The 14,727-nt window shown below is 42.4% G+C and overlaps 1 protein-coding gene across 1 annotated transcript in view; it reads right to left on the bottom strand.

Moving 5' to 3' along the window:
- Positions 1 to 89: 89 nt before the first annotated feature.
- LOC148884169 (tight junction protein 2-like) overlaps positions 90 to 14,727 on the bottom strand; it is a 54,881-nt gene continuing 40,243 nt past the window's right edge. The window contains 11 exon segments of the mRNA XM_089021319.1: positions 90 to 1,091; positions 1,189 to 1,274; positions 8,171 to 8,248; positions 8,414 to 8,428; positions 9,429 to 9,635; positions 10,900 to 11,004; positions 11,101 to 11,325; positions 11,426 to 11,526; positions 12,918 to 13,128; positions 13,213 to 13,292; positions 13,385 to 13,480. Of these exon segments, the coding sequence (XP_088877445.1) occupies positions 935 to 1,091; positions 1,189 to 1,274; positions 8,171 to 8,248; positions 8,414 to 8,428; positions 9,429 to 9,635; positions 10,900 to 11,004; positions 11,101 to 11,325; positions 11,426 to 11,526; positions 12,918 to 13,128; positions 13,213 to 13,292; positions 13,385 to 13,480 (1,361 nt within the window). The 3' untranslated portion in view covers positions 90 to 934.

A 14,727-nucleotide genomic window follows, 5' to 3' on the forward strand; every position in this document is an offset into this window, starting at 1 on the left:
GCAAAATGTTATTTTTAAATGTCATATCTGAATGTACACTGCATAGCGTTGGACCTGAATATCGTTAGGGTTAATAAAAAACACTCTCACATATTTAACAAACAAAATATTTATTTGAAAATTCCCAGTGTGGACAACAAAAACTATAAAAAAAATAAACACAAAAAGAAAAAAATACATTTAAAAGAAACTAACAAGCCACCTTGATTGTCTTGACCCCATAGTATCGATTGATAAAATATATTGACATCATTCCCATATTATTATTCCCGGAAATCCGACCCTACTGGCACCAGAAAACATGTTTTTTCTTCCCAAGAAAAATATGTTGACAGTTAAAAAAATATTTTGGTGTTTTTGTCTTTTTTTTTGCAGCTTTTCACTTGATGACCTACTCGCTAGAAATATTGATGAGACTCTTGTTGACAAAAGGGATGCCAGGCGCTGCCGTGATGTGCTGCGCTATGTTTGGGCCAAAGAGAAAATCGACGGTCTTTATGTGCATGTGTAGGGCGGCTTCCACAGCAACCGAAGCAGATTTAAAAAAAAAGGTACATTATGCCAAACTACCATATTTTCTGCACTATAAGGCGCACCTAAAAGAATGTTTTTTTTCAAAAGCTGACCATGCGCCTCATCATGCGGTACACCTTATGTATAGCAAAGGGTTTTAAATATGTCAGTCGTTTCAAGTGCGCCTTATATTCCAGAAAATACGGTAGTTCGATTTTCCGAGTGCAGACCATGATGGGCTCCTGAGGTTGGGCTGTTCGAGGACGCCGAGGGGGTGCGCGGGTCACCTGTTTGAATGTAAATGTGTCTGGGCTTAACATGCAGTAGGAAGCGCAAGTTCACAAGAGGTTTTTGGCGCGGAGGCGGCGTCGGTCCAGCGGCCAGAAGACCAAAGCAGTGTGGAACCTCGATTTTCGGGGGACTACAACTCAGTGTCTTTGTATTTCTGGGGGTTGTAGTAGCCCCTCTTGCTGTGCTCTGCCAGCTGCCGGCGGTACTCGGTGTCATCGCCTTGGTGAGATCTGCTCTCCGAGTACTGCTGCCGTGGTGGAGTCTGCGGTTCTGGAATGGAGCTGGAACTGAACAAGGCACACACGCGCCAACGCCGTCAGCCAAGAAGGGTCTTTGGATTCAACGGACAAACGTGGATTTCGGATAACTGAGTGGAGATCTCACCCGATTGGTTGAGGACGGTTGAGGTTGGGTTTGGGTAATTTGACTGGGATTGCGTAGATGTCAGGGTGCTTCTGGGCAATTTCCAACTGCACGGAGAAAAAAAACAAACAGAAAAACAATCACGACTTCCTTCTTTATTGCATTCTCACAGTTCCAAAAGAATCACGTTTAGTATTCCCGAAAAAACGACCATGTATCAGTGTTTGAAATAGCGTCTGCCCGGTGGCCCGGGGCATACAACTTTTACGTTGGGCATACAATTTTCAAAACGTCTCCGCCCGGGTGGGCGACAACTTCTTCCAGGTAAAAAAAGTTTTTTTTTCTCAAATCAAACATTTGTTTTGTTTTATTCAATAAAGCAAAATACAAGCAAACTGCTACAAGTATGCAAATGACAATTTTGCATACTCAGCACCGACAGCCAATAAGAAGCCTGGTTCGTGCTTCGGACTACACCATGACTGAAAAGTATACTTGAGAGTTTTGAAAGCCGCTTAGAAAGTGGAGTCCACGTGGCTGACGAAAAACGACAACTGAGGCAAAATCTTCAACAAGGGCATATTTACCATAAATTAAGCAAGGGAGCATTTGTGGTAGGTACTTCCTTAATTTACAGATTAGACAAAATGGCGCCGCGAATGGCACACACGCTCCCTAGTATTGTTCCTGTTTTTGTCATTTTCATTTGTTTTTTGACCCTACGCGACATAGTTACACGAGAGAAGAGTTACTGAGAATTGGGGAATCTACTCTTGGACTATTTTCACCGACACAACAAAATCCACAAGGTTTTTGGGGGCTGCTCGCGAGCGGCGTAGCAGCTCTGTACGGAGCTTTGAGACGCCGGCGCAGGAGGGGTAAGCGAGACTGCACTGATTAGAGCGTCTTGAAACTTCAATGGGCACATTGGATGAATACACAGACACTGTAACAGCATACATTAGTTTCTGTGAGGACATGTGTGTACCAACAAAGTCCTTCCGCTCATTCAACAACAACAAGCCGTGGTTCACTCCCAAAACTCAAACTCAGGCAGCTTAGGAAAGAGAAAGAGTCCGCATTTAGAAGCGGCGGTCGAGCAGTTTACAAACTCGACCGAAACAGACTGACAAAGGAAATGAACATCGCAAAGAAAAGTTATGCGGAGAGACTTAACAAACAGTTCTCCGCTAACGACTCTGCATCAGTGTGGAATGGCCTGAAAGCAATAACAAATTATCGTTTACCATCCCCCCAAGCAGTGTACAACAATGGTCTGGTTGATGAGCTAAATATATTCTTTTACCGATTTGAAAAGGACACCCCCAATTCCCTCGTCTGCCCACCATTACTAGAAACTACCGTATCTCCGCCCTCTGCCCTACAGATCCACGAACTGGACGTGAGATGGCTCTTCAAGTAACAGAAGATCAAGAAAGCTGCGGGACCTGACAGAGTGTCACCCTCCTGCCTGAAAGTCTGCGCTGACCAGCTGGCTCCGGTCTTCACACCAATTTTCAACAGATCCCTGGAGCAGTGTGAAGTCACATCCTGCTTCAAACAGTCTACTATTGTCCCAGTTCCAAAGAAACCAGCACCGTCGGGATTGAATGACTATAGACCTGTCGCTCTGACGTCTGTGGTCATGAAGTCCTTTGAACGCCTCGTGCTGAACCGCCTAAAGAACATCACCGGACCTCTGCTAGATCCTCTTCAGTTTGCCTACCGGGCAAACAGGTCTGTGGAGGATGCAGTCAACATCGGACTGCACCACATCCTCGACCACCTCGACAACACAGGAACCTACGCAAGGATCCTGTTTGTGGACTACAGGTCTGCGTTCAATACCGTCATCCCAGAACTTCTCATCCCCAAATTTCTCCAGCTTGGTGTGTCCCCTACGATCTGCCAGTGGACCCTCAGCTTCCTGACAGGACGGACACAACAGGTCAGACACAGGGATGCGTCCTCTCTCCATTGCTATTCTCTCTCTACACGAACGACTGCAGCTCAACGCACCCAGCTGTCAAATTCATGAAGTTCGCAGACGACACCACGGTCATCGGTCTCATCAAGGACGGCAACGAGTCTGCGTACCGACAAGTGGAGCAGCTGGAGCTCTGATGCAGCCGTCACAACCTGGAGCTGAACACGCTCAAGACAGTTGAGATGATCGTGGACTTCAGGAAACATCCATCACCACAGCTACCCCTCACACTATCCAACTGCCTGGTATCAACCGTTGAGACCTTCAAGTTCCTGGGAATCACAGTCTCCCAGGACATGAAGTGGGAGGTCAACACCAACTCTATCCTGAAAAAGGCCCAACAGAGAATGTACTTCCTGAGGCTGCTAAAGAAGCATGGCCTGCCACAGGAGGTGCTGCAACATTTCTACACGGCTGTCATCGAATCCATCCTGTGTTCTTCCATCGCCGTTTGGTTCGCGGCCGCCACAAAAATGGACAAAATCCGACTTCAACGGACAGTTAGGACGACGGAAAAAAATCATTGGCACCGCCCTACACACTCTCGAGGACTTGCACACTGCAAGAATCCAAACTAGGGCGCGGAAAATCCTACTGGACTCTCCGCTTATTGTGTTTCAAGTTGTGAAAAATGTGGCAGGCAACTTTATGGCCGGGCAGGCAACAGAGTTGTCTGCCCGGGTGTCCGCTAACTTTTTGTCATGAGTTTCAGACACTGCATGGATATAGTAAGCCGTTTTTAGCTCAAAAAACGACCATGTATAGGAAGGCGTTTTTAGCCGAAAAAAAAAACACCATGTATCGTTAGGCCTTTTTAGCTGAAAAAAATATAGTAAGGCGTTTTTTGCCGAAAAAAAACCGAACATGTCAAGAAGGCGTTTTTAGCGAAAAAAAAAAACACCATGTATAGTAAGCCGTTTTTAGCGTGAAAAAAACGACCATGTACAGTAAGGCGTTTTTACCTGAAAAAAAAAAAACAACCATGTCTAGTCAGGCGTTTTTAGCCGAAAAAAAACACCATGTATAGTCAGGCATTGTTAGGCCCAAAAAAACGACTATGTATCGTAAGGCGTTTTTATCTGAAAAAAACGACCATGTATAGCACAGGTGTCAAAGTCAAGGCCCGCGGGCCAAATCCGGCCCGCCACATCATTTTTTTAGGCCCACGAAAGCAAATCAAACTTGTGAAATTCCATGATGCTTGCTAAAATCTGAACCAAAATTTCATCTTTTTGGATGTAAACCACAATAAGTCATTATTCTTGACTTCAGATTTAAAAACTAGTTATTCATTAATTTTGTGTGTGTTCTATATGTAATATGTGGAGGGGATTAAGCATTCTAATGGCTTCCCCAAATTCATAACGGCCCTCGAGAGGAATCCATAACTACAATGTGGCCCGCAGCAAAAAATTACTTTGACACCCCTGATGTATAGTAAGGCGTTTTGGTGCGAAAAGAAATGACCATGTATAGAAAAGCGTTTTAGCTGAAAAGAACGACCATGTATAGTAAGCCATTTTTAGCCCAAAAAAACTACCATGTATAGTAGGGTGTTTTTATCTGAATAAAACGACTATGTATAGAAAGGCGTTTTTAGCGCAAAAAAAACAACCATGTATAGAAAGGTGTTTTTAGCGCAAAAAAAACAACGATGTATAGTAAGGTGTTTTTACCTGAAAAAAACGACCATGTAGAGCAGACATGGGCAAACTGCGGGCCACATACGGCCCGTTCGGTTTTTTAATCCGTCCCGCTGAATTTGTCCAAATTATAGTGAAAACAGTGTCTGAAACTCTGAAAAAGTTAGCGGACAACAGGGCAGACAACTCTGAAAAGTTGCCTGCCCATAAAGAAAGACGAGAAATCGCAAAATAAAAAACATTGTCGCAAAGTGTATATTATATATATATATATATATATATATAAAATTTACGGTAAATATCCGTGGCTGAAGATTTTGCTCCAGTTGTCGTTTGCCGTCATGGTGCACAATGCATTGTTTGAGTTGCGTTGTCTCCTACAAGCCACTGAGCGCCTTTCATAACTCTCAAGTACACTTTACAATCACGGTGTAATGTAAGTTTACATTTTGTAGCGTCACAAATTTTGTTAGCTTCTTTTGAATATTTCTTCTGGGGCTGAGGTTCTGTGCATCTATTTTGGAAAATGATATGTAAATGCATGACCTTATAACGCTTGGGAAAGTCCGAAGCGCGAAGCAGGCTTCTGATTGGCTGCTGTTCTGAGTATGCAAATTTCAACTGCCGGTAGCCTATGTCTGTGTGCTTGGCAACGATACACGTGCACTGTTTGCGCGTGACGGCGAGGGCGTCCGTGGCGAGTTTGTAGAGCGCGCGGTAAGGATAATCCATCCATGATTTTGCTGAATTTAACACAAGTACAGTAAAGTCTCGTTATATCGATATTCAAGGGAGTCCGAAAAAATATCGATATAACCGGGACTATCGATATATCCGACCCTGTTTGCATGTAATTTTCTCCGTGCGTGCATAGAAATAGTATCGATATAACCGGGACTATCGATATATCCGATATCGATGTAATGAGACTTTACTGTATTTCCATTTCTTCCTCCCAGTATCTGCAAAATAGTATGTAAACGCCATATCTTGCATATTCCTTGAGACAAATGTATGAACTGATAAGGGCTATTTTTCACATTTGAAAGACTGTTAATAAATCAATCAAAAAACATCCCTTTAATCCCTTTGCTGCTTTGAAATGTAAATTTTTCCACTGCGAGACTAATAAAGGCAAATCCAATCCAAAATGGGTTGTAGTGTTCTGACTGTGCTATACACTGTGCTAGTTTGCACACACTACATTTAAAGGACAACCGACATCACTTTTTTGTTTCCTAACTGACATCAGAAAAACGTTTTATAGCATCTAGAATACCCAAAACACGCAGTATGATATTTTTAGTCAAATGCAAAACACCAATAAAAATGACTTAAAGTGTGCTGAAACTGCAAAAAATCGAAACTGGAAGTGGCCAGTTTCAGAAGGTCTCGCCTTGCTCGAGAATCAAAACAATGGCTTCAGATTCGGAGAAGATGCTTTTTTTGTTACTCATCCAGTTATGAATATGATTCAAATAGTTCTGAAGAGGAAAGCAGACATGTTTGCAATCGATTAAAAATTTAGTCCGTGTCATTTTGAGGCATCAGGGGGGGAAATGTCGCACCGAAAAAAAGGCAGAAGATGGCGACAAAGCTCCGTGTGGAAATGGCTCAACATTTTTGTCACAACACACAAGGATTCACCGTCACGTTATTTATGTGTTTTCCTTCTAATTTCACCATCAACACGGATCAACACGGAGTTTTCAGACCAAACAAAGTACCGTAAAATACATTGACGTGATCAAAGGACTGCTACAGTGTGTCCTTTCTCGGTCAGGGGCGTTCCTTCAGTGACGTGACGTGAGGACTCGTCACCAACTCAAAAACAAGACTTCCGGAATATTCAGCACGAGTCTTAAAATGTAAAATATAGCTATATGCCGTGGAATATTTGTAAAATACACTCAGTAGAAGTCATTTGAAGCGATTTGACAAATTATGGACACAACTTGTCCGGAGACGTCGGTTGTCCTTTAATGCTTTAGTATATCCGGACCAAACACTCCCTCCAAATGCTCCTGGCCCGGCCCCCTCTGTCAAATTTTAGAACCTATTGTGACCCGCGAGTCAAAAAGTTTGCCCACCCCTGATGTAGAATAAGGCGTTTTTAGCCCAAAAAACGACCATGTATATATCGGAAGCCGTTTTTCGCGAAAAAAAAATGACCATGTATAGTAAGGTGTTTTTAGCGCAAAAAACCCGACGATGTATAGTAAGGCGTTTCTACCCCGAAAAAACGACCATGTAGAGCAGTGGTCACCAAACTACGGCCCGACCCCCCTGAACAATACCAGAGATGCTATCAGATTTTCTTCCTATGTGGCCTCCAGGAAAATAAAAAATCCTTTTACAAGTCAAAGGTCGGTTTTCGATCATTATCTGTTCCTATTTTAATCAGTGTAATCAATGTATTTTAATCGTAATTGCAGACCCACAGTTCACACTGATGAACATACATAGGTAATTTGACTTTTCTGACCTGAATGAGTCATTCTGAGCATAAACAAATATAATCATAATAAAATCTACTGGGATAAAATCCATCTTTACAGCCATACTGGTAGTGAAATGTATTGTGCTGTGTAGGTGCTGTCTCACTTAGTTGACTTTCTCAACCTGCTTCCTTTGTGGTTTTCACAGGGAAGTTGATGAGAGAGAGCTGCAAACAGCGCTGTCTGTCTACAAGCCTACTGGAACTTACAAAATGATTATAAGGAAGGAACACAAGAACTTGAAGAGACTGCTCATGTGTGTCAGAGAGATTGTGCTCCGACAACTGAGCTGAACTTTTATCTGTTAAGATTGTGCAAGAGAAAGTTAATGTTCCATGGCTTTTTTATGAAGAACACAGAGAGAGTTATTTCGTTATTATTTATTTCATAAATAGTGTTATTTATTTCCTGTTTTTTATGTGAAGAACTCAGAGAGGGTTATTTAGTTCTTATTTATTTCATTAATAGTGTTATTATTTGTTTCCTGACTTTTTTTCTGTAAAGAACCTGGAAAGGGTTATTTGGTTATGTGTGGCTTTCTGGAGAACATTTTTTAAGCTCCCCTACGATCGTCACACTTTTTCTGTTACAAACTGACACCGAGCCCCCCATCACAAAAGGGAAAAGTTATGTGGCCCTCATTTTTAGCCCGAAAAAAACGACCACGTATAGTAAGGCGTTTTTAAATGAAGAAAAAAGATTGTTTTCTCAACTGATAGCAAGCAGCGGTAAGCCTTTTGCTAATGGAGAGTTTTTCAAGAAACGCATGAATGCTGTCACGCAAGGTGTGTGTCCCGATAAGATTGACAACTTTCACCAGACCTCTCGACGAAATTGCCCGTAAAGCCTCCGCCCAGCTGCAGAAGAAAACTCACCCGAGCATTTTCTGCCTCTTGCAGTTCGAGGATCCTCTGAGCTCGGGCCAGGTGGTCCATCTTCTCAAAGGCTTTAATCTAACCGGAGAAACAAAAGGTTTTCTTTTCATGGCGCAAGACGTAACGTTTTACGTGTCAACCTGGAACGTCGATGGAACTTGATGATTTGAAACGAAGATGAGTGGAATGAAAAGAAAATGCGACAGTCACAAATTTGTGGGTGATCACAGACATCCGGTTTACCTGAACACCCATTTGCTGGCTCACAAAAGTCGCCAAGAAAGTGGAGCAGAAAATGGTGGGATAAAAAGACATCAACATGAGCAAGCAAGCAGCAAAGCCAAAGAGACAAAAGCAAAGGGCTTCACAAATGCCACATCTGCAGAATAATAATAATAATAATAATAATAATAATCCATTTCATTCATAAGTGCCTTTCAAAACTCTTAAGGTCACTTTACAGTCACAAGATAAGTTTTTTTTCTGTGGGTGAGCAGCGGCAGACACACACGGCAGCGTTCACTCAACCCGGAAGCAACTCAAATAGATAGCAAGCTAGCTAGCGAATAGCTAGCAAATAGATAGCTAAAAGCTAGCAAATAGATAGCTAATTGCTAGCGAATAGATATCTAATACCTATTGAATAGATAGCTAATAGCAAATGAATAGATAGCTAATAGCTCATGAATAGATAGCTCATACCTAGCGAACAGATAGCTAATACCTAGCGAATAGATCGGGGTTGAGTGAACGTGGCGCGTGTGGCTGCTGCTGCTCACCCGCAGAAAAAAACTTATCCTTTGACTGTAAAGTGACTTTGAGAGTTTTGAAAGGCGCTTGTAAATGAAATGTATTATTATTATAGCTAATAGCTAGTTAATAGATAGCTAATACCTAGCGAATATAGCTAATACATAGCAAATAGATACCTAATACCTAACGAATAGATAGCTAATACAGAGCGAATAGATAGCTAATACCTAGCGAATAGATAGATTTCCCTGATCCACTGGTGAAAAGGACACTTTGATCCTCTCCTACTTCATTTAGAACTGCTTCAGACAACATAAGAGGGTTCAGAAAGTGCTTAAGATTCAATTACTTTTGTGCTATGTCACATGATTTGTTATTTCTTTTGGACTCAGCAAGAGTGTATTTGATTTTTTGACATCTTCCTATCCTTTCCTCTTCCTTTATTTATCGGGAAGTGGCAAGTCTAAAAATAGAGCGGGAGCCAATTGACGTGAGTGATCCCAACCTTGCCCAGGAAGGATTTGTTGGCAGGGTCGTCTTCCTTCTCCGAGCTCTGCTCGCCCGACATGTGGCTGAGACGGGCGAGGGAGGGCTTCAGGGCCAACGGAGGGGGCGGCGGCTTATTTCCAGCTACCGCCTCGGTGCTGCTGACGGTGCTGCTGGAGTGCGAGTCGTAGCCGTGCGACGACTCAGTCCGAGTCTGAGAGCGGACCTGGGAAGGAACGCAGACAGAGAAATGAGACGAAAAAGGCTCAATGATGACGGACGCCTTACTATACATCGTCATTTTTTCAGCTAAAAACGCCTTCATATACGTGGTCTTTTTTACAGCTAAAAACTTATTACTAAACATGGTCGTTTTTTTGCGCTAAAAACACCTTACTAAACATGGTCGGGTTTTTATCAGCCTAAAAACACCTTACTATACATGGCTTTTTTTTTCGGGCTAAAAACGCCTTACTATGCATGATAGTTTTTATCGGCTAAAAACGCCTGACTATATATAGTTGTTTTTCTCGAGTTAAAAACGCAGTACGATATATGGTTGTTTATTTGGGCTAAAAATGCCTTACTATACATGGTCATTTTTTTCGGCCTAAAACGCCTTACTAAACATGTTTTTTTTTTCATGCTAAAAACATCTTACTATACATGGTTGTTTTTTCGGCTAAAAACGGCTTATCATACACTGTCTTTTGTTTCGGCTAAAAACGCCTTAGTTTACATGGTCGTTTTTTTCGGCTAAAAATGCCTTACTATAAATTGTTTTTTTTTTTTTTTTTTTTTTTTTGTGGGGGGGGGGGGGGTTAAAAACGGGGGGGGGTCATTTTTTAAAAAAACGCATTACTATACATGCTGGTTTTTTTTTTTGCTAAAAAGGCCTTACTATACACTAAAAATGACTTACTATAAATTGTTGTTTTTTTGTTTTTTGTTTTTTTTTGAGGGGGGGGGGTTAAAAACGCATTACTATACATGCTGGGTTTTTTTTTCGCACTTAAAAATCCCTTACTATATATGGTCGTTTTTTTTCGACTAAAAACACCTTACTATACATGGTCGTTTTTTTCCGGGTTAAAAACGCTTTACGATATACGCGGTCGTTTTTTTTTCGGCTAAAAACGCCTTACTATACATTGGTTATTTTTTCACGCAAAAAATGGCTTACTATATATATATATATACATGGTCATTTTTTTAGATAAATCCGGTTTAATATACATGGTCGTTTTTTCCGTTAAAAACGACTTACTACACAGTCTTTTTTTTTTGCTAAAAACGCCTTACTATACATGGTCGTTTTTTTCGGCTAAAAACACCCTACCCATGGTTGTTTTTTTTCATGCTAAAAACGCCTGACTATACGTGGTCTTTTTTTGATGGACATCAATTCATTAACTCGATTTCGACCTTGTCTGGACAGTACCGGTGGGAATGACGCAATTCAGCATGTGTGAACGGCGCTGCACTCTGACCTTTGGAGGTTCGGGGACAAAAGCCGGGGGAGGACTGGGCTCTCGATTTGGTCTCTCTCTGCTCCCTGACCTTTTCATCCGATTCCGGGGTTCCGGGTGGGGCTTCTACACGAATACACACAATTCCAGACACGATAAAGGAGGGTTGACAGGGTTGCGCCGTACGCCGCCGTACTAAAGTGGATGTCTGAGTCCTCTCGCCTCGTCTGGGAGGACAGGCTCTGACGACCGACCAATCGCAGACACAGGTTGAGGCTCGTCCATGGGCTCGTCCAGCTCATTGTCGGTGTAAGCCCCGCCCTCGTCCGCCGTGTCGTCGTAGTCGCTAGTCAGACGGCTGTCCATGCTCAAATAGTCGGCGCTCATGGCCGACAAGTAGGACATTCGGTCGTCGTGGAGATCCAGATCCTCCTCCGAACCGTCCAACTGCAAACAGGAAGCCACGGACGCGTAGTCAATTAGGAGGCGCTAATATGAGATCGTTTTTTTGTATGTCGCAATATTTCGATGCGGCCGTCGGACTGACCTTGCCCTCGCACACCCAAACGGCTCGGTCTTGCTGCTCCCGGATGGAATCTTTCACGCTTCCGTACCAAGCGTCGTTGGCCGAGTTGAGGTCGATTGTGTCTAAAGGACAACGAAAAGGACTACCAATTTGTCCAGGTTCCATTTCGCCAACAAATTTAACGCTTCAATGGTGAATACAGTGATACCTTGGCTTACGAAGTTAATTGGTTCCCAGACAGAGTGTATAAAGCGAAAAGTGTGTATCCCAAATATTATTTTCCCATAGGAAACCATTAAAATGAGAATAATCCGTTCCCACGTCCGCATAAAACAGAATTTTCTACTTTCTAATTTTCTACGCCTTAAAACTAGACAAAATATACCTTATTTTATGTATAATAAATGTGCTTTGGTATTGTAATTAAATAAATAAACTGTACTCTATAATAAAGTCATTTTATTTAGCTTTGTGATGGTCGTTGATGGCTTGATGGAATGGAGTGGCCGGTTTCATCAGCATTAAACACTTGATGAGGAGCCTTCTTCTTCATCTTGACTCAAGATTCTTGAGGAATGATTCCTTGTAATCTTTGGCAGCTTTATCGTCAACACTGGCTGCCTCACCATGACGAATGACACTATGAATCCCTGTATGTTCTCGAACCATCCGTGGCTAGCCTTTAAATCATCAATGGATGACGAACTTCCAGGTTGCCTCTTGACAATATTCGAGTGAAGTTGCCGTGCTTTCTCTGCGATAATTTTACCTAGTTCCTCATCAATTATGTTCTGTTTAGCTGGGTTGAAAGCTTTTTGCATCAAGTGTACAGATGGCTTGAGCGGGTTATTTGTGGAGCCTTATTGATGGGATATTTTAACCTTGCAGTCTACACTCTGCCTTTGAACTATCAATAAAGTTGAAACAGGTCCAAATTTAACTGTGTTTTCTTTCCATTTTCTCACTCTCTCTCTGTCGTCTATCAATTTTATTTGCAGCTCTGTGTTTCTGTACCCCCCGCCCCCCAATTGCTGCGTTCTTGACCAATCACGTGCGGCTTTAACCGAAGACTTTCTTTGTTAGGAGAACGGGATCGTTCACGAACAACACATGACTCATTGTGGCGCTCCGTGTGTATCCCGAAAAATAGTTCGTATGCCAAGATTAAATTCTCATGAGAGTAGGGACCTATCATAGCTGTGTCCGGCGCCGCCATGTCTGGACATTAGGGATATACAAATAGGGCCGATACGACCAGCAGACTTTAGTTCGCTGATGCAGCCTCTTGGATAGGAGGTGAAACGTCCGACGCCGTCAAAAAGTACAGATGACGGCTGAAGAAACTTTCTCATCCGTGAATTTAACGCTCATAAACCGAAAAGTTCGTTAGCCAAGGCGTTTGTAAGCCGAGGTACCATTGTATATGCAGGATAGCGGCCTTCAAAGACCAACGTTTGACAGAAGCCCATTTAACAATCGCAACCGACGACCCCCCCTGAGTGATATAACGTACCAGTGAAAAGGTGCGAGCAGGTTTTTCTCAGCTTGATCGCCTGCTCGTAGAGTTTACGTGCGCTGCGGGTGGATCCGGGCAAGAGGCGGTTCCTCATGGTCTTGAGTCCCTGCTTACTGTCCGGATTCAGGAAAATGACGATGGGATACCACTGGGTGTAATTTAAGGTATCCACAGCTTTGGGAGTCACATCCAGCAGTGCATGGGCATTCTTGAGGTGGAGGGGGAGAGGGGAGAGCAATGTTACAAAGTTCAGCAACATGATCAAAGATATCTTTGATTGGAATCATCGTACCTGTTCGATAATTTGCCGAATGGTGTTCAGCCTCACAACTCCGGATGATTTTTCGCTTCCCGCATCCTTTGGTTCCGTTTCTTGGATAAGAAAGATCAACATCATAAACGGCGCAGAACGGGGTCTTCGGGTTATCATTAAAAAAAAAAAAAAAAAACACGTCAAGACTTACTGGCTATGACAAAGTCATTGGGCATGTCATTGGCTAGTTTTTCATTCACGGCGTCGGAGATGGGCCCAAATAGGACCACGGGTCTCTTGAAGCCGGCTGGAAAACAACAAACGTCAAAGAAGAAATCCTACTGGACCCTCCGCACCCTGCCCACTACCGTTTCTAACGACTCCTCTCAGGCAGGCGCTACCGATCCATGCGCACCAAATCCAGCGATTCCTTTAGATTAGCCTTCATTAGTGTCCTCCATACTTATTTGTCATGTCTTTTTTATGATGATACTAGTGCAGTGTGTTCCTTGTGTGTCTATATACAGTGATACGTTGGTTTCTGAACTTAATTGGCTCCCAGAAAGTATGTGTAAGGCGAAAAGTGTGTCTTCCAAACATTAATTTCCCATAGGAAACCATTAAAATGAAAACATAATTTTCAACTAAATAAGCCTTAAAGGACAACCGACGCCTAATTTGTAAAATCACTTCAAATGACTTCTACTGAGCGTACTTTACAAAGATTCCACCACATATAGCTATATTTTACGTTTTAAGACTTGCGGTGAATATTCAGTAAGTCTTGTTTTCGAGTTGATGACGATTGCCTACGGGACGACATTTGGAACGCCCCTGACCGAGAAAGCGACAAGCAATGCATTTTGCGGTACTTTGTTTGGTCTGAAAACTTCGGGTTGATCCGTGTTGATTGCCAAATTAGAAGGAAAACACAAAAATAACGCAATGGTGAATCGTTGTGTGTTGCACCAAGACTATTATTTGATATTCGCTGACACAAATTCCCAGCAGACAAATCAGCCCATTTCCAACGGAGCTTGGGCGCCATCTTTTGCATTTTCTGGGACACTACATTGCTGTCATTGACGGCTTGAATTGATATGGGAGGACTTCTTTAATCGATTGCAAACATTTATTATTAACATTTATTATGCTTTCCTCTTCAGAACTATTTGAATCATATTCATAACTGGATGAGTAACACGAAAGCGTCTTCTACGAATCTGAAGCCATTGTTTTGTTTCTTGAGCAAGGCGTCACGAACTGGGGGCGGGACTTTTTGAAAATCCCCAGTTTCCAGCTGATTTGTAGCAGATTTTGGACACTTTCAGTCATTTTTATTGGTGTTTTGCATTTGACCAAAATTATCAGCCTGTGTGTTTTGGGTATTTTAGATGCTATAAAATGTTTTTCTGATGTCAGTTAGGAAAAAAAATGGTGTCGGTTGTCCTTTAAAATGACACCAAATATACATTATTTTATGTATAATAAATGTGCTATGGTATCGAAAAATACTGTACTATATAATAAAGTAGCTTTATTTACCTTTGTGAT

This window comes from Hippocampus bargibanti, linkage group LG18 (genome assembly GCF_051943395.1).
Source record: "Hippocampus bargibanti isolate YZ-2025 linkage group LG18, ASM5194339v1, whole genome shotgun sequence".
NCBI classification, from domain to species: Eukaryota; Metazoa; Chordata; class Actinopteri; order Syngnathiformes; family Syngnathidae; genus Hippocampus; species Hippocampus bargibanti.